This window comes from Acartia tonsa, chromosome 14 (assembly GCF_053477335.1).
Source record: "Acartia tonsa isolate MP-2025a chromosome 14, ASM5347733v1, whole genome shotgun sequence".
Taxonomy (NCBI): domain Eukaryota; kingdom Metazoa; phylum Arthropoda; class Copepoda; order Calanoida; family Acartiidae; genus Acartia; species Acartia tonsa.
Window position 1 is genome coordinate 1,639,361 of NC_137273.1, and position 25,402 is coordinate 1,664,762.

The following is a 25,402-nucleotide window of genomic DNA, read 5'->3' on the forward strand; positions in this document are numbered from 1 at the left end:
TCCTGTATTCACTAACATTAGCGGATTCGCCCCTAGCCTCTAGGGGCTTCACCCCAAGAGAATTGGTCAACCTAATTTTTCATATTTTAGATTTAAAAGAAAAAGTAAAAAAAAAATTTGGGGGGGGGTCGACCCCTTTTTTTAATTAAACCCTCAAGAAAATAGCTTAAAACCACCACAGGACAAGTAGGTAAATTCCCTGAAGAGCCCATTCGGTTCAGATCTTAAGCTTCAGACGGACAGACAGACAGTCGGAGAGACATCAAGCTACTTTGTATTATAGATAGATATGAATAATTTTATGAGAAAGCATGTCTATATTTACATGTCTACATGTAAGTATGAGTTTTCAAAATTGCCTTAAAAGTAAAGATTTGATAAATAGACTTTTATAGAAAAGAAATAATCGCCCTATTGACCTAAAACTTTGCATGTAAGTTCTATTATCACCTAAACCACATTTGCATTATATAACAATTGATTTAAATTACTTGGATATTTCACCAATTTTTGCCTACTCTAATAAAATGGATCTTACAGCTGGCTAATATCCTCCCCTTACTCTCCCCTCCTAATATAAGAACTTACTGACCAATAAATCAGGACTATAGGAGCAACCTAAACTAAGTACAAAATTTACCCTGTAATCACATTTTTGTTTCATATATATTATATAGGTTTATTTTAAGGTCAAAAGTAAAAATAAGGAAAATAAAAAAAGTAGCATAAAGTACGTACGGCCATTTAAAACGTGCTGATTTTTACAACAATTTCTTGTGTGATATAGTTATTAAAATAGACATGTTAGAAATATTCGATTGATTTCAAACATTGCATGATGATGTTTATAACAATTAGGTACAATTTAGAAAATGTATGAATTTTATAATGGTTACCAGAAATTCCGTACGTTCATTTTAAACAAAATGATTTTTACCTATTTGACAACAATCAAAGAATGATTCCTTGGGCAACAAGGTACAATCCTTACAATAAAGTAACAGGATCTGTGTGTGTGTGTGTAGAAGGATCTCTAAAACCACTGTACCGATATGGTTCTGCTTTTAGTGTATCTTCTCATAGTTCCTGGGAAGGTTTATAACTAATTTTGGGGTAGGGTACTACCACCCTTGCATGTGAAATCGAATATAGAAAAAAATTACACCCCATTAAGCTTTAAAAATAAAATAAAGAAATTAACTTTGACATTTGTTTTCGTACTTTGAATTTATCCTCAATAAAGTAATAGAATGTGTGTTTGTCTGTCTGTTTGTCTGTACTTAAGGATCTTACTAACCGCTGAACCGATCGGGTTCTGCTTTTAGTGTATCTTCCCATAGGTCCTGGGAAGGTTTATAACTAATTTTGGGGTAGGGTACTACCACCCTTGCATGTGAAATCGCATATAGAAAAAAATTACACCCCATTAAGCTTTAAAAAATAAAATAAATAAATTAACTTTGACATTTGTTTTCGTACTTTGAATTTATCCTTATTAAAGTAATAGGATGTGTGTTTGTCTGTCTGTTTGTCTGTACTTAAGGATCTTGCTAACCACTGAACCGATCGGGTTCTGCTTTTAGTGTATCTTCCCATAGGTCCTGGGAAGGTTTATAACAAATTTTGGGGGAGGGTACTACCACCCTTGCATGTGAAATCGAATATAGAAAAAAATTACACCCCATTAAGCTTTAAAAAATAAAATAAAGAAACTAACTTTGACATTTGTTTTCGTACTTTGAATTTATCCTTAATAAAGTAATAGGATGTGTGTTTGTCTGTCTGTACTTAAGGATCTTGCTAACCGCTGAACCGATCGGGTTCTGCTTTTAGTGTATCTTCCCATAGGTCCTGGGAAGGTTTATAACTATTTTGGGGAGGGTACTACCACCCTCCCAAGAGAAATCGCATATAGAAAAAAATTAAATTTAAGCTCAGAAAAAATAAATAGAGGAATGAACTTCGACATTTGTTTTCGTACTTTGAATTTATCCTTGTAATAAAGTAATAGGATGTGTGTTTGTCTGTCTGTTTGTCTGTACTTAAGGATCTTGCTAACCGCTGAACCGATCGGGTTCTGCTTTTAGTGTATCTTCTCATAGGTCCTGGGAAGGTTTATAACTAATTTTGGGGTAGGGTACTACCACCCTCCCAAGAGAAATCGCATATAGAAATATTAAATTTAAGCTTAGAAAAAGTTAAATAGAGGAATGAACTTTGACATTTGCTTTCGTACTTAGATGAAGTTATTGAAATCAAAGTAATTAATAGCAATTAATTTATTTAATTCGTTTCATCGTAAAAGCTGGCCATTTAATAAAATCTAATATAATAATTTTATAATAAGAACAAGAATGCAAATAACGATAAGGCGAAGCTTAAAAAGTATAGAGAAATAATGTTCTGAATTTTATTTCATCTGTTCAATTTTCATGTTTGTCAGGAAACATCTCATTTCATTTCTAAAGCAAACTACTCTAAAAAAATTAAGGCCCTGCATTGATGTCTCACCAAAATTGTTCATATGAAAAATCCTCCAAAATCACATAAAAATCTACAAAAATTAAATAAAATCATATAAAGGTTATTAATCTAAAAGGATAAGATAATGGCTAATAAATTGATGTACAACCCCATTGATGATATACAAAATTACCCCTTCTGTAGATTAAAACTAGTGGTTGAAACGTTTGAACCCATTAACTTAATTAACCAACCAATCAAAATTTACCAAAATCCCCTAATGTATTAAGCCAACGAATAAGAAAATGTTATTATAAAACTTTAGAGACTAGTGTAATAAACAGTCCATTGTCCTCTCTCTCTCTCTCTCTCTCTCTCTCTCTCTCTCTGGGTTTGACGTAGCCTTTGAGCTGAAAGAGGGAATAAGCAACCCAAAACTATCGTAATACTCAGTCGCAGCCTCAAAATTTGAACTCAATGGCCTTCAGACTTTTATAATCCTCCAAGTCTCCGTCAACGCTTACTATTACCCCTTATTGCTGCTCTACACAGTACTGTACAAAACTGTTTCTTATATAAATTTCCTTAATTTTTCCTGGGTTTACAAATGCAAAATGTTATTAAGGCCAAATAAATTAAATACAGCTGTTAAACTGTTTTTGCATGATTTTCCTAATAAAGATTAATTTTATATAATTTTTATTAGGTACTATAACAGGGAGAAAGGGAGGGGACAATGTATCTAAAATTCATAATTCTGACAGTCTTGGACTTTGGGTACCAGATCACATGCAACTTTTATTATTTTGGCAAATTTCAAAGACTTTGGGTACCAGCGCAAAGAATGCCGCTAAAGCAATTATTCCCAAAGCAGACGACTCTTACTGATCAGACTATTTTTTAAAAAATCAAAACAAGTTTATTTTGGTTTTTAAACAAAATAGTTTTCTTCTAAGAATGGATGGAATAAACCAGAAATTCTACTGTGATACTTCTGTAACTATCCTTTCTAATCAACCCCTTGTCAAATATGAAAACAAACCCCATTTATGGTATTATTTTGTAAGAAACTGCCAGTATTAAGGTCATAACTTTTATTATAAATTATAGACCATTCACAGGAAAATAAGACAGGATAACCTAATGTTAAATACTTTTCTTTAAGTATTTAGTAATTTCTTATTATACAAATCTAATAAAAATTGCTATATCTAAATTTTTTGAATTTTCCAGATATACATATCTGGTTTTGAAGATATTGAGTTAGAACTCTAAAATTGAATTAATTGCCCATTGTCCCCTCCCTTACTCCCTGTGCTATAACCTTAATTAAATAAACAACTCAGGGGTCAATAATAAGGAAAAATTAAGATATATAAGTTGGAAAGAATTTTAATGTTAGAGGGAGATTTGAAATCTGCATCAAATTTTAAGAATTTTTTATAAAATTAGTTTTTTGTATAATTCTTTATCTAAAAGCGGAAATACAATTTAAGTTAATTAATTTTGACATCTGTGATTGGTGGATTGAAAATTATCTTCGCTCTGATAGGAGAAGCTTAAGTGTCGCACATCATTCAACCAATTAGAGCGCAGGTAGTTTCCAATCCACTGACCCTATTGGTCAAAATTTATGAAATTAAATTGTAATTACGCTTTTAGGTAAATAATTATACAAAAATCGAATTTTATAAAAAAAAATCCTTAAAATATTTGATGCAGATTTCAAATCTCCCTCTAACATTAAAATTCCTTCCAACTTATATATCCTATTACTTATATTTCCAGTGTGGCTTTGAAACCGATTAATATCTGCTGCATTAGAACTAAAAAATATGTCTAGCATCGTATTATATACAGTTTTATATGAATATAAAAATGTACAATCATAAAACCAGTGTTATGAGCCCGTGCCTTTCGAGGCTAAAAAACTGGTTTTAATCTTTTAATTTTATATCCGCGGAAAGTTGTTTATAATACGATGCGAGAAGTAACTATTCCAGTATGGCTTCGAAACCGATTAATATCTGCTGGATTAGAACTTGTTCTAGGTCTGGAGTAGACTTTGAAAAAATATTTTTTGGATATAATATATGCAAGTTTAGTGATTTTTTAACTTAATAATTTGAAAAATTTATTTTTATTAATTTTTCCTTACTTAAAAAGATTTTCATTTTCCTCGAAATTTGAGAATAGTAATTAATCAAAGGACTTTATTAAAAAATATATGTGTAAAAATAACTAAAATTTCAAAAAATCTTGCAGCCGGCTGCAGTTTTTTATATTTGGAGTTTTACTATATAAATACTAAAAAATTTTACTTAATAGCATATATTCTCTCTTTTTCGAAGCCACTTTTTTTACAGCCGGCTTCAAAGTAATATATGTTGGCCTTATATGTTTAAGAAATTGAGTTGAAATATGCAGAAGAGCTAAAAACCTGCACATTGCTGAGAAATTGTTAAAACCTTCGTGCTACCGTTATCTGTTGATTTTTAGAGGCCTGGCGCCAGCAAGAAGAGATAGAGAGATAAAATTTTGTGCATGTATTTTTAGGCCCCTAAAGTAACTTTTTAGGTTAGCAGAAGAATGAAATTCGAAACAGCGTATTTTAAGTAACACATCTAATGTGGAATCATTCCAGAAATTATCCAAAAAAAATCAAAAATAAGAAATTGACTCCCCCCCCTCCTCAAGTGCTCCAAGAGGCCTTTAGGGGCGTAGCTGCTAATAATAATTAAAGAACTCTTTTATTATTTAGCGCCCAATAACAGTACAGACATATATATTTATTTAATCTATTGTTGCCAGGGATCCTAAGGGATAAGACAATGGACTATAAATAAATGTACATACCCAATGATGATAAACAAAATTACCCCTTCTGTAGAAACGTTTGGAGAAATAACCATTTAGTGGTCCCCAAAGTTGTTAAGCCAACGAATAAGAAACACTATTATAAAACTTTGGGGACTAATGTAATAAATAGCCCATTGTCCCCTCTCTCTCTCTGAGTAACAGTAACAGACGTAGTTTTATATTTATTTAATTTATTGCTACCAGGGATCATAAGGGATAAGACAATAGACTATAAATTAATGTACATACCCAATGATGATAAACAAAATTACCCCTTCTGTAGATTAATACTATTGCTTCAAAAGTTTGGGCACTATTTACATGATTGATAAAAAAGCCATAGTTATTGAGGTACCCAATAGAGCATGTTTAAAAAACTTTGGGTACAAACATAAATTACAGTCCAATGTCCCCTCCCTCCCCAGATTAATGCTCATTAGCTTTTTTATCCTTTCTTTTCAATTTAAAATCTATTGAATATTATTCTATAAAATCCAGGGATCTAAAGGGATAGGACAATGGCAGATAAATTGATGTACATCCCAAAATGATGATACACAAAATTACACCTTCTGTAGATAAAACGTAATAAATGTAACGTTTGAACACTCAACTTAATGAATCAACCAATCAAAATTCACCAAAGTCCCCAAAGTTGTTAAGGCAACGACTAAGAAAACGTTATTTTAAAAGTTTGGGGCCCATTGTCACTTCTCTCTCTCTGATAAAATCAGTTTTTTTTATTTTTTATTATAATAGCTATTATGTTGTCCTAATAGAAGACTTTTAGACCAGGGAGGGAGGGACATTGAGCTGTTAATTACACTAGTCCTCAAAGTGTTCTTATTCGTTGGCTAAACAATTTTGGGGCCTTTTATTGAATTTTGATTGGTTAGTTCATTAAAATAAGTGTACAAATGTTTCAACCAAAATCTTTAAACTATAAAAGGGGTAATTTTGTTTATTATATGTAGGATGTACATCAATTTATCAGCCATTGTCTTATCCCTTTAGATTCCTGCTTTTAGAATTATATATCTTATTCTTAGGTCATTTACGTATATTTCTTATAATTTTATTATAATAGCTATTATTTTTTTCTAATGAAGTTCTGCTAGTATCCAAAGTTTTATGATTATGTTTGGTAATGATTATAGAGTTGCTACGCTTTCTAAATCGTATCTAATTACTACAGGAATCATCTTGCAATCGATGGGACAATTCTAACATGTCAAAATTAACAAAAAAACTAACCGTTACGGACGGACGGACGGACCGACCCTAATTGTAGAAAAGCTTCGCTTTTAATAAGGATGACAACATCCATAATAGGTCTGCACAAAAAAATGATGAATGTACAAACGGCCAAAGTGAGTTAGAGAGTAGTTCTTTAGTTGTCATGTTATAAATGGGGAGAATATTCAGAAAATTAGGAAAATATGAACATAATTTTAGTGATTTTCCTAAAAGTGCCTAGCCAACATTAAACCTCGCACCCCCTCATTTTTAAGATAAGGGGGAGGAGGGTGGTTTTTTCTTCCTATGCCTAACCCCAGCGGAGACACTAACCCCAGCGGGGACACTAACCCCAGCGGGGACACTAACCCCCAAATTGGGGGTGGGGATTTCAGTGATCGATTAGGAACAACAGGATGTCCTTCGGAAACTGTTTTCTTTAAACGCTTAATTCTCCCTTAATATTTGAGCTATCTTAGTATTTGGTAGCCTACTACTGACCGTTTTATAGTAAAATTAGCACTCGAGAGAAGATGTTTTTGGTTGTATTCCGACTTCCACTTTCTATTGGTAAGTACCAGACATAAAAACACTAAATACACAAATAAACTTTGTTAAACAAGGATGACAACATCCATAAAAGCGAATCTCTAAAACGGTATGACAAACGAATATTAACACTTATATAGTGTCAGAACTGAATAATCATAATATAAATGTATAAAAGTCGAAGGAACAAAATTGTAAGTAAATCTGCTGAAAAACTGCTTAAATACAGGATATTGTCTAAGGACTTGATTATAGAGATGCTTTTCTTTACATTTTACATTGTTGTCCTAGGAATCAGTATTCCAAATATCAGACCAATCGGATAATTTTATCACATAAAAATTTGATGTTAAGAAAGCAACATGTTTAAAATGGACGTACGGACTGTCTGGTAACGATTATAGAGTTGCTACGCTTTCTAAATTGTACATAACTACTACAGGGATCACCATGCAAAGTGTGAAATTGATAGGATAATTTCAACATGCCTAAATTAACGAAAAGAGCTATCGGTTACGTACGGACAGACGGACGGACTGACTCTTATTATAGAAAAGCTTTGCTTTTAAAAAGCAGGTAGGGTTCTAATTTTTAGGTTAGGTTCAGTAGAATTTAAAATCTACCTGAGCTTTAAATATTAAAACTAAAGGATTGATGCTCTATATAAAACCTCTAATACCTGCTTACATAATTTAATCCGGATTTAAAGCTTGAAAACTATTCTTACACCTTATAATATCTTATTTTCATACAAGCGGCTTCGCTCCTAGCCTCTAGGGGCTTTGCCATAAGAGTTTAATCAACCTATTTTTGTGTTATTTAGATTTAAAAAGAAAAAGTAATAAAAAAAATTAAGTGGGGGGGATAGTCGAACTCCCCATTTTTAATTTTAGTTTTTAAAAAAAATTTGGGGGAGGGGTATTTTTCCTTTTTAGGGGGGGTGTCCCACCCACCAAGAAAATAGCTTAAAACCATCCCAGGACCAGTAGGTATATTCCCTGTAGAGTAGAGCCCAATCGGTTAAGTGGTTACTGAGATCTTAAGCTTCAGACAGACAGAAAAACGGACAGACAGACAACGTACTACTTTGTATTATAGATAGGTTTTTAATCATTTTTTAGTTCAAATCTAAAATAATACTATTTTGTACAGGGCGTTTCAGAAAAAAATGCGTTTTCCAAATTTGGGAAACAACCATTAGGAGTACAAAAAAAATAATTATATGTCAATATTCTCTATAAAAATATGCATCGAAATTGTTACAGGTGTTTTTTAATATCTCTGAAAATAACGATGCATTCTAAAGCATATATATTTCAAAAGATGTGTATGATGCTTTTTTCTGGTAGAATTTTGTGCCTTAAGGTTGGTTTTCAAAAATTTATTCACTTGAAAACAACATCTTAATACGGTCAATACAATTTTCTACCAATTACACTAAATATTTCATTTAAAATTTCCTCACTGAAAACAAATATTCAGTTTTTCTTTTTGTATACTTAAGAAACATGACCTTAAAAATTGCTCATGCTCGTAAATCCCCACCCCTCATTTATTCCTATAATCCTTTAATTTGATTGACAGGTTAAGATATAAACTCATAATTTATCCATAATTTGTAATTAAATGCTTTAATAAAAAAAATCAAACTTCAATAACTTTTTTGTCTTTAGAGATTTTTTTTGTCAAATAAAAAGGAGTTTTTTTCTTTTTACTATAACCTACGTTATTAAAGAAGATTCTTTTACTGCAAATGCATCACAATCAAGAAATGTGAAAAAATGACAAATTGCAGTTTCTTAAAAATGCTTTTGTGAGGAGCAAAAAAGCATTTCACCTTTAAAACTCATTAAGGTACTTTTCTTATACCTTTTTCTAAATTAATATTGAAATTCTACGATTTTTTTTATACATAATAGAAGAGTTATTTAAATTTTTCTTGCACAACATTTTTCACATAGAGCATTTTTGAAACTATGTACCGTATCATAGAGGCCGTACTTTTAGAGATAATGAAAAACACCTGTTATAAATTTGATGTACTTTTTTACAGAGAATAAGGACATATAATCGTTTTTTCTGTATTCCTCCTGGTTGTGTCAGAAAAACGGAAAACGCAGTTTTTTTCTGAAACACCGTGTACAAGTTTTGAATATTTTGAAAGAAAAAAGTATAATCTAAAAATATTTATTTAACATTTAGATTTATTTGACCAAAATGTTCAAAATCATAAAAATATGTGCTGCTCATCAAATGTTCTTTTACTCTTAAAAAAGAGAAACACATACATTAAACTTTCTAGTTAAATTTGAATCCATTCCTCAACATTGAATATAAAGTTGCCCTGACCTTTTTAATAATTAATTTTCTTTCATCAATTATTAATTTAAAGTGGCTTTCCTATTTCCCACTCTTTTGCTTGGTCTTTCCACTTAATTATCATACAATTCAATATACATGCAAAATTGAGTATTTCATATTAGTAATTTCCTTTTTGTTTTCCCTTTCTTGTAACTTTTAGCATATGGACATACTTTAAGGAAACAATTTTTGTCAAGTATTAATGGATTTTAGGACAAAATTTTGGTTCAATAAGTATTTTATGACTTTACTAGCGGCTTCGCACCTAGCCTCTAGGAGCTTTGCCCCCATAGGTAATTTTTAAAAAAATAATTATATCTGGTGCTGCAACCTGCACTGATTTTAAATTAACTGCCTAAAAAATTTAAGGGGGATTATTGGTTTTTTGGGGATTGGGGGTGGTCCCAAGCTCACAACCACAATGGGACCAATAAATATATTCCCTGAAGAGTAGAATCCAATCGGTTCAGTGGTTTCCGAGATCTTAAAACAGACAGATGGATGGACAGACGTACATCATTCTACTTTGTATTATAGATAATAATGTGACAACAATTTTGTTTAGTTATTCATGCATTTTTTCATTAGTTGTTACTATTTGTAAGGGATTGTGCAGTGCACTGGTGTTTAAAAAAATGTATAACTTTTTTAGGGGGTCAGGTTAGTCGACTACCCCCTTTTATAAGTTTAGGTTTTAATAAAATGAATTTTTTTGAGTGGCCGGTAAAGGTGCCCCCGGGCCCCCCCCCCCCCCGAAAATAGCTTAAAACCATCACAGGACCAGTAGGTTTATTCCCTGGAGAGTAGAGTCAAATCTTTTCAGTGGTAACTGAGATCTTGCGCTTCAGATGGACAGACGGACAGACAGACAGACAAATAGACAGACATCATACTATTTTGTATCATAGAATGTCCGGCCAATCCAGAAGAATTAAATTTCAAAACGTGTATTTTGAGTAACAGGTCTAATGTGTACACTAAATTAATTATTAATTTAAATTAAAAATTCTAGTTAGTTGTTATTTACCCATTCAAGATGGTGCTCCTACTATTCCTGTTAATTAGTTCTGTAACAGGTACAAGTTTTAACCTTGAGAAACCCTATAATGCTGATGAAGTGTCACGTTTGACGTCATAAAAAAGAAGGAAACCCCCAAAAAGAGATGGATTTTTTATAACGTCACACTTTAATCAACTAAGGGGGTAGGTTGGGCTAGGGGGGGGAGGGGCAACACCTTGATACTAACTTGCAAGTATTTTTTTGAGATATTTTAGTTTAAAAATCAGGTAAAATTTGTCTTCTGTACTTTATTTAGCAACCTTTGTCTTTGGGTACTTTATTTTACCCCCAAAAAAACAACTTCATGTAATTTATATAATGTTTTCTTCTCTAATTTTTTAAGATTTTTTTAGGGAATGTTTCCATTGTCATAATTGGAAACTATTTCATATTTTATAATTGTAAAAAAAGATCAGAATAGCAAATAATATTGTCTAGGTCTAGTGTTTGTGTTGCAGAATAATAATTTTCATTCAGCATAATATATGATAAATTTCACACACAAAAAAACACCTCAGATACTAAATTCTAAATGAATAATTTCATTGGCCAATAAGGAAATTAGTTTTATTTTAGTTGGAATATGTCAATTTACAAGCTTTTTATATTTTTCATTTGTAAACCAATATTGGGGGTGGTGGTTAAACCCCTTTTATTATATGTAAAAAATATCTGACTTGTTTAAACAAAGGGCTGTCTTTTAGAGGTTTTTCAGGGGGGCAACAGTAGCAATTCCCTTTTTATTTAATTGGAAGTCCTAGCAGAAAGATATCAAAATCAAGTACAGATTCATTTATGTTTTTTAGAATATAAAATCTTTTAAAGGTCGACTGATTTTTTCTGTAGGTCAACTTAAACAAGTACAACCCACAAATACCTTAAAGGGCGAATATAGGTTTGATATAATATGAGCTTATTTCAAAGGTGCCATTATATAGATTATAAATAACTTAAGGATATTGACATATCTAATTGTATAAGTCTGTTTATAGCTTAAAACCTTTCTAACTCAAGATAATATTATGTAATAAGTGTGGTTCCCTAAGAACCCAATTACCCTAGCATCACACAAGGCTTCGTAGCAAGGTTGAATTAAAAAGCTTTCGTAAAGGATAGTCGTAATAACGTGGAAACTAATTAATCAGGGGTAAATATACCCATCTTCTACCTTAATACAAATTATATAAAGTAAAATATTTAAAAGTTTAAAAAAACATCAAATAATGTAAAAAGTAAAAAAAAAATAATTGATAAAATTTTCTTGGAGGAAGAATGATTTCAAATCCCTGTTTTTTTAAGGTTCGTGTGTGTGTGTGTTAAAATTGCGTACATCAGGGTTTTTATATTTTCCAGAATTAACCAATGATCTTTGTACAGAAAATAAACTTTAAGACGTATTATTTACCCTAGTCAAAACTTTTACGCAAATTATTTCTACGCTTTTAAAAAATTGAATTAAAGAGTATATAATCTAAAATAATAAACATTTAAATTATCTTTTAAGGTGCGTGCCATTGTAATAGTCAATCAAACTTAAGCAAAATAGTCAAAAAAAAAGTCTTGTAAAGGGCTAAAATAAACCGTTTGTCGTCAATCTCATTTATCATATGTTCAATTGAAACAGAAAATTGCAAAATCTACTTAAGGATTTTTTTGAATTTTTAAATTTGGCATAGATATTCTAAAAGTATGAAATGGCACCTTTCATATAAGCTCATATCATATCAAACCTATATTCGCCCTTTAAAGCATTTAAAGGTCGACCTAAAATTTTGTCGACCTTTGTCTTTTGTGAACTGGGCTTTTGAATCTTTAGATATGACTAGCAGTTAAGCCCCTAGAAGCTTTTAGTGGCAGTTTAATTATTTGTTTTTAAAAAAAATAATACATAATGTTCAAGTCTTTACAATTTCTATCTATGTTGCATTCAAGTCTCTACAATTCCTATCTAAAATGTTGCGTTGAAGTTTCTGCTTAAAAAAAAAAATTCGACTTATTTGTGATTTCTCTTCGGAAGGGTGGAGGTACCCTTCCTTAAACTAGTTATAAATCTTTCCAATGACCTATTAGAAGCTATCTTATTAAGTCAGTTAAGCGGTTAGCGAGATCCTTCAGTAAAGACTGACAAACAAACAATCAAACACACAGACATCCTGCTACCTTATTATGAGGATTTTAATTTTTACAATTCAGGTTCAGAGAATTGTACAGAGCCTACAGATGAAGACTGTAAAGATGTTGTAGACATTGGAGGTCATGCAATCAAGAATAGATGGCCATGTAAGAGTTATAGATTATTTATAAAAGTTATAAGCTGATTTGCTTAGATTCATTCAAATATACATGTTATTATATAAAAGAGACATGTTGTAAAAAAATTTTTGCTGAATGTATCATTTGTTGTCAATAATATGTGTCGTGCATAAAGGGTTATTATATTTTAAAAATATAAAAAAAATAGTTATTTTTAGAGTAATTTACGTCGTTTATTATTTATTTATTTAAAGGATTAACTTTCCGTTATTTGACAAAATGAAAACTATTTGTTTTTTTTACTATAGCAAATTAGTTCAAATTGTCGTACATTTCTCGTAGTCGTTTGAAATCATTGGAGAGAGAAGGTCAGAAATTTTTTAGCATACTATAGCTTAATTTCGGCTAAATTTAGAAGTGATTTCTTCTACCATAAAAGTGAAGCTAAAAAAAGAATTTCACAATAATTTTGATTGAAAAAAAAAGTTTAGTTCTTTTTAATATTTTTTGTATTAGTGAAGCAATTTCTTTGAGTTACTATGTTAGTACTTTGTTGTCAAATCGTTATACCTATATAACATTTGATTATTACCGTTAACCATTAACCTTTATTCGTTTTGAATTTACTATTTACCGTTAACCGTTAATTATTTGATTTTCGCGTAATTTACCGTTAATCGTTATTTATTATTCGATTTGCAGCTAACCGTTAATTATAGATTATTAATTGTTAGTTATTTGATTGTTGGTCATCGTTCGTAAAACCGATCGTAAAACCGTTCGTAAAACCGATCGTAAAACCGTTCGTAAAAGCGTTCGTAAAACCGATCGTAAAACCGTTCGTAAAACCGATCGTAAAACCGTTCGTAAAACCGATCGTAAAACCGTTCGTAAAACCGTTCGTAAAACCGATCGTAAAACCGATCGTAAAACCGTTCGTAAAACCGATCGTAAAACCGTTCGTAAAACCGATCGTAAAACCGTTCGTAAAACCGATCGTAAAACCGTTCGTAAAACCGATCGTAAACCGTTCGTAAAACCGTTCGTAAAACCGATCGTAAAACCGTTCGTAAAACCGTTCGTAAAACCGTTCGTAAAACCGTTCGTAAAACCGTTCGTAAAACCGATCGTAAAACCGTTCGTAAAACCGTTTGTAAAAAACCGTTCGTTCATAAAACCGTTTGTTCATAAAACCGATCGTTCAAACCGATCGTTAAAACTGTGTATAGAAAATACATGGAAAACTTTATTATTAATATTTTTAGGATTTCAGCTGATACTTTCTATAAAATATTGAGGTATAATAGAAAGTATTAGTTAAGTATTGAATTTATGTATATTCGAAATATTGCTAAAAAAACATAATATATAACGGTGATGTTTTCGCTTTACTTTATATTATGTGCATTGTTCGTGTATATTAAAATTTGATAAAATTGTATAAAGAATATCAAATTAATCTTCAGATTTGTTGATTAGTTTGATATTCAAACATTAAACCACTTGTTGGATAATTTAGGAAGAATTAGTGTTGCATAGACAGAGTAGCGAGTCTTCTGAACCAACTTTAATCTGTTCTGGCACACTACTTATCAGTCAGTCGGGATGGCCCACTTAAGGTAAAAAAATGGTAGAAATAAAAAAAACCCTAAAAAAGGGAAAGTATCTAGATACTTTTGTTTATTTAGTCAAGTTTAGTTTATTTAGTCTATTGTTTTATTTTAAATAAGTACCTAGATACTTTGTGTAGTCTATTGTCCTATCTTTGCCTTGATAAGAATATAAAGCTGAAAGCATTTATTATTGAATGGTAATTCTATAGAGAACTTGGTATAAAAAAAGACATTGAAAATATTAATATTTCAGCTTATCAAACTTTTTGAGAACAGCCAACCTCAGCTGAAAATAGTCCAACAGTTTATTATATATCGTTAATATTATTATTGATTTTTTTCATTGTAAAATAAATATTATTTGAAAATTTGTTTATCCTTTATCAATTTTTGTAATATTATAATAGTTTAACAAAAACAAGCTTAAAACCACTTAAATTTTTACGCAACAAGACAGGATGTCTTGATATTAGTTTGTGTGTGTGACTGTATGTTGTGTGTGTGACATTCATAGAATAAGGAGGAATAGAAGTAAAAACCATAAAAGTTTCTGGGAAATTAGAAGGAATCTTTGACTTGCGCAGTATAGACAATAATGCTAAAGTACAAATCACAATGACTAGTTGGACAAAATTAGAAAAATTTAATTTGTATCAAAATCTAATAAATGCTGTTAAAAAGTTGTTTGATCTTCATTATTTAACATTAAATATTGTAGTGTAACTCCCATGATATTAGTACAATTTGAATATTTATCTGTAATCAGAAGGTAATTATTTACCCGTAAACAAAAGTATATTATGGAGATTAACTTCTCTGATGCACACCTCATATTGAAGTAAAGACAGCAAAAGCTGCTTGGTCACTTTCGGCAATGAAGAAAAGTCACTTAACTCTTGTTGTTTTAATTTTGGTAAGTACGATTGACCACATTTGTAATTTTCAAGGGTCAGCAACATGGGTACTGCCCCTTCCTTCCCCCTCCCCCCTTCCACAAGTTAATGTATGGAAGTAGTTGCTATCATGTATAAATCAGCTGTTTAAAAACATACATAAGAGCGCAACCTAGTTTTATAATATAAATACCAAGACTAATATTTTTTGTAAATTTTCTTACATAATTAAATTTTTTAAGGCTTAAAATGCACATCAAATTCATTTTTAATTCATTGTGAATAGGGAAGAGAAAGCTGGAAGCTTGGCTACAAGGCTTTTAGTAAATTGTTGCAAAAGGAATTTATTTTGAATATTTTTTCTGAATAATTATTGAAATCATGTTATTTACTAACAGCCTTATAGCCGTTTTTGTCTTTCAAATGTTCCAATTTTATTTCAGGCTAGCCAGGCAGAATCTTCTACCTGGATTCTATTCTATACTTTATCTTCTTTGGTGACATTCAAGATCTAATATTTAAACTATTAAATAATTTATAATTTGTGTTTAAAGGTGATTGTCAGAAATACTGGTGGTGTAAGGGCGGAAAACTTGAGACTGACAGCTGCACACCATATCTTGGAAAAGAAACATGTAACACAGTTTTTTTAAAACATGTTATTAAGTAGAAATGAGTTGTTATTAAAGGAAGCCTGCAAGAAATACCACGCTTTAACTGCTAAAAAAAACTGCCACAAGTAGACCCAATACCCCAAATTTGAAGCCTTCAGCTTCTATAACAAAAAAGTTCTAGGCATTTTAAAATGACATTTTATGTACAATGAAAATTTTTAAAGCTTTGCAATGCTAATGTTAGAAATTTTGAAATTAAGTTACGTGGCCTAGAAACAAAATTATAAGCTTATTTTTGTCATAAATTAAGGTTGCCAGTAATACCCATTTTTTATAGTCAAAATCATTAAAACAAATTAAGTTTAACTTGCGTTGTACTGAGTGCTGATCCTGGTAACTGCTCATCTGATTTGGTTCTAATCTTAATAAACTTACTGTTCCTGCAGTAGTTTTGAAATATTTTCTTTGTGGATGGGACACCCAAAAAATATAAAATGCTCTCCCCCTTCCCCCAAAATAGTTTTTAGGAAACAAAAATGAATAATAGTTGTTGGAGAACCTCCACCGCAACTAGGGTTAAGCTCTCCTTAGAAATATTACTTCCCACACCCCATGAAGAATTATTAAAAAAATTTATTGGCAATAATTACAAAAAGTTTATACATTCAATATAGCATTTAACCTGAGAAAAATTTTGCCAGCAGGCAACTTTTATTTGCTTTAAAGAACAATTCATTATAAAAGGGGAAATCCACTAGTAATATATATCATTCCCCTTTCTCATCCCCTTTCTGACTGTTATGGGTTTAGATGAGGGGTAATTAAATTACAACATGACAGGGGAGGAGCAGGGAGGAAGGGAGGGGACAATTGGCAATTAATTTAATTTAAGAGTTTTCGATAAAAGGCCAAGAAAACCAGATTTATCCAGTAAATTTGAAGGAAATTGTAAAGTGTCTATGTTTATCTTAATTATAAAACTCAAAATGAGATGATTTTGCTAACTTCTGAACCGATCAGGTTCTCCTACCAAGGATGCTTCTAATAAGTCCTGAGAAGATTTATAACTATTTTTGGGGAGGGTACCACCATCCTCCCATGATAAATCGCCCCTAAAAAAAGAATAAACCCATAAAAAGCATTTATAGCACTTTACAATTACTAGTTATTAATCACAATTAAAACATTAAATATGTTATTTTTGATAATTAGATGTGAGGCTAACTGAAACGTGTGTGAATTTAGCTGATGCTCCAATGGATATCTGCAACACAGGTAAAACATTTTCTCGTATTCATTCGAATCCAGTGGATAGGAACCGGTTCTCATCCATACAAAAAAAACTATGTCTAGCATCATATTATATCCAGCATTCTACGAATATAGAAATGTACAATCATAAGATTAAAACTAGTTTTTTTAGCCGGTGACTTCGTCACCTCGGGGCTAAAAAAACTAGTTTTAATCTTATAATTGTACATTCTATATCCGCGGAAAGCCGTTTATAATACGATACGAGAAATAACTATTAATTATTAGAACTTTTGTAGCCTTAATACATCTTGATGGATAGTACCAGGTAGCATTTATTTAAAAATTCTATTACTCATTCTAATTTACAAAAGTGTTACTTTAATTCATTATCATTAGGGGTGTATATTAATTGATCATTTATTGTCTTATCCCTTAAGATCTCTGAATTTAATCTCTTAATTCTTATTTAGCATCAATTTTCATCAAGTAAGATAAAATTCCAAGTGGGCAGTGTATAAAATATTAGATTGTACTTTGTACTTAATTCTTTGAAATGTATTAAAACAAATTTACATGGAATGGTTAACCTGCATTGGGTATTCATATGGCACAACAGGAACCATTATTCTAACCTATCCTAATTAGTGATATAAACAGTGAACCAAAAAAAATAGGCAAATCCGAATTTACAGAATAGCAGCTTCATCATTCATTTTGGATTATATTACTGTAAATATGAAATGTAGATGCATCTTCTGGTTACAAGTTTCAATGGTTAAATTTTAATTAATCAGCACCAATGAAGCACAAGATCTCAAAAACAGCATTTTGGGAAATACTGGTAAACCAAAATGATATGCAAATCCAAAACAAATCAATGGAAAAGCGATTTTATTGCACTTTTCGCCTCTTTCAAAGATTGATTCTGATAAATTAACAATTTTTATAGGGATTTATGCATCAATCATTATAAAATATAGTATAAGGTAGAAATTAATGATTTTTCTCAATAAGAAATATTAGAAAAAAAATAAATTTGACCCCTATCACTTTAGAGGACATTTTTGTATACTTTTAGGGGTTATTTTTATCTTTAACATGTATTTAGCTTCATCCATAAGACTAGAGGTCAAATTGATTTTTTTAAATTAAAGTGGGCAAACCTTTGTTAAGATATTTTTAAAGGAAAGTTTCTTATAATTGGGGGTCAGTTTGTCTGTACATACATCCATCTGTCCAGAAAAGTTAGATCTTTTTAATTATTTACAAATATTAGAATTGTCCTATCAATTTTAAACTTTGTGTGATATAAAAGTAAGGTAGGATTATGGAAGCTTAGCAACTCTATAATCATTACCAGAAAGTCAGTATGTCCATTAAAAATACTATGCTTTTTAACCCATATGTTATATATTATCCCATTCTTCTGATTACATTGTTACAAGTGAAGCATCTATTCAATTAAGTCCTAAAAATGTAAGAGTGTCCTTAAACAATTCCATGTATTTATGCAGTTTTGCAACAAATTTACTTAAAATTTTGTTTAGATTTATACATATTCTATACATATTTTGCTTTTTCAATTCTTACACTCTACAAGTGTTAATGTTTGTTTACTTACCGTTTCAGAGCTTCACTTTTATTAATGTTTACAAATTCAAATGTGTTTAGAATATTTATCATCATAACATATATTTAATGATATATCTTGTGATATACCATTTTTAAAGCAAAGACTTTCTATTATTGGGGTCTGTCCGCTCATCTGTCTGTCAATATTGGGCAGCTCTTATTGTTGATTTAGGCATTTTCGAATTATTCTATACATTTCATGATGATTCCTTTTAAAGATTATGATAAAGAAAGCAAAGTAACTCTATAATTGTTACCAGAAAGTCTGTATATTATTATCCAATTAAAAAATGAATTTTTTTTTTATTTTTAAACTTTTTAATTGTTATAATTTTTTAATTGTTATAATAGGACAACAAGGTATAGTTTTGTAAGTGAAGCATTTCTTTAATCAAGACTTAAAATATAAGTTTGTCCTTAAACAGAATCATGTAATTAAACAATTTTGCAACAAATTCATATTCAGTTTAGTTCAAACTTAAAAATCAATATTTGTTATTTAAGTTCTGAAAAGTGTTGATGTTGGTTTGTTTTACTGCCTGATTTTAGAGCTTTACTTTTATGGTTGTTATCATCCTTATTATATAATAGATATATATTTAGTTATACTTGATGTTTGAAATATTCTTAAATGGGTACATTGTTAGTATTTCATTTCAAGGAAGTCTGCAAGAAATAAAACGCTTTAATTGCTGAAAGACTGCCCCAAGTACACCCAATATCCCAAATTTAAAGTCTTTAGCTTCAATAAGAAAAAAGTTCTAGGCATTTTAAAATGACAATTTATATAGAATGAAAATTTTGAAAGATTTCCATTGCTCATAATAGAAATTAAAATATTAAATTACGTTGCCTAGACAAAAAATTATAACCTTATCTTTGTCAAAAACTTAGGTTGCCGGTAACTGATTAAAATTTTACAATAAAAAAACACATTTCATAGTCCAAATCTTTTTTAAAAATTTGGTTTAATTTGTGTTTTTAAGAATTTTTAAGCTCAGCTGTGATAGGTTCTTGAGCTAATTCAGCCTTCTGATTGGCTGGAAATACTACATTACTTTCGGTACACCATAAGTTAAACTGAATTTTTTTTTAATGATTTTGTCTATAAAAATGTGTATTTTTATTGTAAAAATATAATTAGTTACTGTCAACCTAAATTTATGACGAAAATTAGCTTTTAATTTTATTTCTAGACTATGTAGTTTAATTTTTAAATTTCTAACATGAGCATTTAAAATCTTTTAAAATTTTCATTGTACATAGAATGTCATTTTAAAATGCCTACAACTTTTTGTTATTAAAGCTGAATGCCTTAAATTTGAGGTCTTGGATATACTTGTGGCAGTCTTTCAGTGTATTTCTTGCAGGCTTTCTTTCAATTGTCAAATTTAGAAATTCATGTATTTGATACCAAGCATTTATTTTTAATCTTAAGAATTTCATAAAAAATATGGTTTTTAATTTTTATTTGGAGTGCAATATTAAAACACTGTTACTGCAATATTAAAACACTGTTGTATGGGGCTTAATTTTGCACATTAATAAATCTTATCTTATCTTAGAGCTGTAAATATCCTTTTTGTTTAAAATTGTTGTCATCATTATTTATATATAAAATAATTTGCAATACATGTACCTATTTTCTATGTTTTGAATTATTATAGGAAATAGATATAGTCAAATTATATTTCTATGTGTTTAGATGAAAATTGTGATTTACCCACCAATGCAAGCTGCACTGAGTTCACAGATGGAGAGTCAGATTCCTTTCCCCTTCCATGTGAGTTTATTTTGCTTCATAAGTTCAAATTTTTACCTTCTGTTTTTTCCTTGTTAGGCAGCATCCTATGATACAAATAGAGGAAAGCTTTAAAAATGTCTTACTATAGTTAAAAGTAGGGTTGGGCCGGATATCCGGTGTGGCCGGATATCCGGCCGGATATCCGGCCATTTTCAATATCCTGCCGGATACCGGATATTGAAACTATCCGGCCGGATATCCGGCTCTATAATTTTTTATCCTGTACACCAAAAATCTCTGCTTTTTAAAATTTTAAATGGCTATAATTTTCTTATTATTGCAGTTAGAAGAACATTTTTTCTGAACAAGTTTAACTTTTTTTTTGCTACTTTAGTATCTGGTAATTTGGCCGGTTATCCGGCCGGATATCCGGTAATTTGGCCAGATAACCGGATATCCGGCCAACGACGGATATCCGGCCGGGTACCGGATATCCGGCGTTTGAAATCAGCCGGATATCCGGTATCCGGCCATAAAAGTATCCGGCCCAACCCTAGTTTAAAGTTGAGTTTTGTCCATCCAACCCATTTTTATAGCAGCTAAGGGTAAAGCAACTAGGACAAAACTAAGTAAAAGATTATTTGTCTTTGAAAGATGTTAAGCTACTCCTTAATTTTGTCTAAAGCAAAAGATCTCTCTTATCTTCACATATTCATCATTTTGAGAGAAGCCTCATGTATGCATATCTTAGGGTGGTTTTAGTCAATATTCATACCTATTGTAAAGCCATTTGAGTCTAGGGACTCACCTATCTATAATACAAATAAGAATTATGTTTTCTTAACCTTTAAGTGGGTCTAACCCAATAAAAGTATACTACATGTTTGGAAAGTGGAGGAAAGAGTAACTTAAACACAATCTTATGCTACTGTGGTAGTCGGACAGACAGACTGTCACTTCCTAGAGCACGCTATGCTCCGGGACTGCCAATAACACCCAGGTGGTTAATCCCCTCACTATCACATTTTAAGCCAACCCATTCTTCCATTGTTTGACCGTCAGAGAAAGCGGTCAAAGTTATCATTTTCTACCTAACCCACTATTGTAATCTGTTTGTATATAAAGCCATTAATTTGTTGTGTATAATCAGTTCAAATAAAACATTCAAACTGTAACTACTTGTAGTACTTTATTGATAGAATCCTTAAGGCTAGGGGCTCTTTTGACCGGACTCGCTCAGTAGGGTTGAACTGCTTCACCCCTACCACACTACACCTTCCCCTAAAGATGCAGTGTCTATGGCAAATTTACTAGTATATCATAAAGTAAAGTACATTGTCCTATGGTTTATAATTAGTTAAAATGTGTTTTTAATGCCTCATTAATTGAATGAATATTCACCTGCTAATTTGCCAATACAAAGCTTTCTAAAATATCAATACAACTTTCAAATGAATTTCCAGCTTCTTTCAAGTCCTTACTTTCTAGAAAAATTTAGCATTACCATGGCTGAAAAAAAAACAATTTATTTTCTGCAAGTAAAATAACCATTAATACAGGCATATCTCTTCTATATCAAACTTGTGCGCACCAAGCATCTTGGGGCTCTCTGTATCCAAGTGTGGAAAAAAGATTCCTTGAACAGTTCCAAGACAAAACAAAGATTATACATTTGCCTAACCTTCTCAGGAGCTTTTATAGCTTTCCTTAAAAGGAGAAGTCTATTAGTTCATACAAAGATTTTTATAGAGAAACAAAAAATACCCTTATCATATTAAATAATATGATAATGCATAATAATTGTCAAATAAATATTTAAAATAACATGCTATTCAAATTTAGGTAATTGTCGTGGTTATTGGTATTGTAATGCTGGTAAAGTCCATATAGGTAAGTATTTATTTCTAAATCTAATCTTTTCCACTTTGTACAAATCTTATTACATCACTTCTCTCCTAGATTAAACAATCAAATTATTATTTTAGTAACATAAATTCTGTAATATTAATTATCTTTATACATTAGTAGCACAGTAAAAATATGAAAACAAGGATGACAACATCCATAAGTAGCAATGAATGGAAAAAATTACTATAGAGTAGTGTCATAAAATAAACATTTAACAAGATAACATAGGTAAAACAGGAAACCTTTAAAATCATGAAATCTTAAAAATATAGGAATCAATCTAGCACTCCCATTATTGACAAATCTTATCAAAACTTTGTGAAAATAAGTAGAATCTAAAATAAATTAAACACTGATATTTTCAGCCTTTTAGCTTGGAAAGGAATTGAGAAAATCATAAAAACTTGAAAATCTAGGAATCGATCTAGTACCCCAAATAACAGACAGATGAACAAAACAATGTATAGATTAAATGAGCTTATGTCATAGGAATCTTCCCTTAAAATTTCAGCTACCTATCTTGTATAGGAGCCGAGAAAATCACTTCCCCCATAGTGTTACGGACGGACAGACAAAGTGAATTATAGAGTAGCTTTGCTACTAAAAACACAAAGAACAGTAAAAAGTAATGAAGAATATTAAAAGATATAAGTTTATGTAACAAATAGAGAAGTACTATAAACCCTGCTTAAGTGTATATGTCTCTGTGTGAATTATGTATTCAACATAGATCATCCATAAGTAGTGAAGCACAAAATATCATGAATGGGAATACATACAAGTAGATTAAAAGTGAATTGATTAAAATCAAGAATACATTTATTAGAGAAAATAAATCTGAAACATTGTTTTATTTTGTATGATGATGACCGTCAAAGTAAATTACATAAAAGCTGCTCATAACAATAGGAAAAATCATTTTTATACTGATATCCCAAAAAAGTTTGAAAATTGGACTAAAAACACCAAAGATATGGGAAAATATGTAAAATATATAAAAATAGCCAAAAACCTACTGCAAAAAGGCAGTCTGACCCTCATGGTTGTTTTCTTTAAATGATGGGAAATTTAATTTTGATATCTATAATAAGAGATATAAGTTTTCCGGAATTGTAATGTAGGGAGTAGATTTGAAATCTGCATCAAATTTTAAGGATTTTTTATAAAATTCGTTTTTTGTATAATTCTTTATCTAAAAGCGGAAATACAAATTAAGTTAAATAATTTTGGCATCTGTGATTGGTGGATTTAAAAAATCTGCGCTCTGATTGGATGTCGTACATCATTCAACCAATTAGAGCGCAGGTAGTTTAAAATCCACCTATCCTATTGGTCAAAATTAATTAACTTAAAATGTATTTTCGCTTTTAGATAAAGAATTTTACAAAAAACGAATTTTATAAAAAATCCTTAAAATCTGATGCAGATTTCAAATCTACTCCCTACATTAAAATTCCGGAAAACTTATATCTCTTAATCTATAACTAATAACAATATTTTATTGTAAAAAAATAATCTGTTACCGGCAATCTAAGTTTCTGACAAAGACAAGGTTATAATTTTGTGTCTAGGCGACATAATTTAATATTGTATTTTTTTTTATAAGCAATGGAAATCTTTCAAAATTTTCATTGTAGACAAAATGTAATTTTGAAATGCCTAGAACTTTTTTGTTATTGAAGCTGAAGGCTTCAAATTTGGGGTATTGATATTACTTGTTGCAGTCTTTCAGCAGTTAAAGCGTGTTATTTCTTGCAGGGTTTCTTCAATGATGGGAATGTTATAAAAAAGTTAAAGCATTCTATCTTTTATAGGAGATGAGTTAATCCCATTTCTTCCATAGCGTTACGGACGTACGGACGGACGGACTGAATGACAGACAAAGTGAATTATAGAGAAGCTTTACTACTAAAAGGAATGAAACAATATGTTATAATTCTCATAATTTCCAATAACATGCAAGATATCTATTCTATCTTTTATAGGAGCTGAGTAAATCCCATTTCCTGAATAGTGTTACGGACTGACAGACTGACTGACAGACTTACGGACAGACAAAGTGAATTATAGAGTAGCTTTACTGTTATATGGTCTTTGAAGACATGCTTACTTTTAGTCACATTATTTTGCTATTTTATATAGGCGTTTTAGAGTATATAGTTTTAGTATTTTTATTAATTAAATAAGTAGGGTGTCATTTCAATTTAATTAACAAATTTAAAAGAATAAATTTGAATATTGCATACCTAATTATATCTTATATTATTAGTGGAGAATCAGTGTGGTGAGGGGAAAGGTAACATTTCATATTCTATTTAGGTTATATAATACTTTTAAGCTAAATAGTGAATTTAAACCACCATAAAAGCAAAGCTTATCAACAGAATCAAAATTAAATATGATATATATTTTCTACAATTTAGAATCTTTAATAAAACTTCCACTTTAGCTGGTGGTTTCCCAAAAAGTGCCTGGTAATTGTATTTGTTTAAATAAATTTTAGACCAGGCTGGTGCTAATTGTTCTACTTTTCCCCTTTTTTCAATCTATCTCAAAATAAGAAGGAGGGATTAATGATTTTTATGAATATACTCAAATTTTATCACATAAATCAGTTTCAGCCAGTCAGAGTCAAAAAAGACACTAAACTGGAATCATTTTATTTAACTAACTGTCTTAGCTGTCATTGATAAATTTTTTATATGTTCATTAAAATTTTTACTTTTAATTTATGTTTGAAATTTGTAGCATTAATAATTTTTCTCGTATTCATTCGAATCCGGTGGACAGGAACCGGTTCTCATCAATACGAAAAAACTATGTCTAGCATCGTATTATATACAGTTTTCTACGAATATAGAAATGTACAATCATAAGATTAAAACCAGTTTTTTTAGCCCCGGCATCACGGGGCTAAAAAAACTAGTTTTAATCTTATAATTGTACATTCTATATCCGCGGAA

General features: G+C 30.5%; 1 protein-coding gene and 1 long non-coding RNA gene across 2 annotated transcripts; both read left to right on the forward strand.

Moving 5' to 3' along the window:
• The first annotated feature begins 9,603 nt into the window (after positions 1-9,603).
• LOC145306355 (uncharacterized) lies at positions 9,604-24,917 on the forward strand. The gene is made up of 8 exons (XM_080148445.1): positions 9,604-10,544; positions 12,722-12,808; positions 15,842-15,922; positions 17,114-17,176; positions 20,493-20,570; positions 22,374-22,421; positions 24,709-24,735; positions 24,889-24,917. Exons 1-8 carry the CDS (start codon positions 10,505-10,507, stop codon positions 24,915-24,917), a joined length of 453 nt encoding a protein of 150 aa, XP_080004571.1. The 5' UTR covers positions 9,604-10,504.
• Positions 13,105-14,762, forward strand: LOC145305496 (uncharacterized). The gene is made up of 3 exons (XR_013874604.1): positions 13,105-13,149; positions 14,301-14,400; positions 14,648-14,762. It is a non-coding gene; the product is annotated as an uncharacterized LOC145305496 (long non-coding RNA).
• Positions 24,918-25,402: the final 485 nt, after the last annotated feature.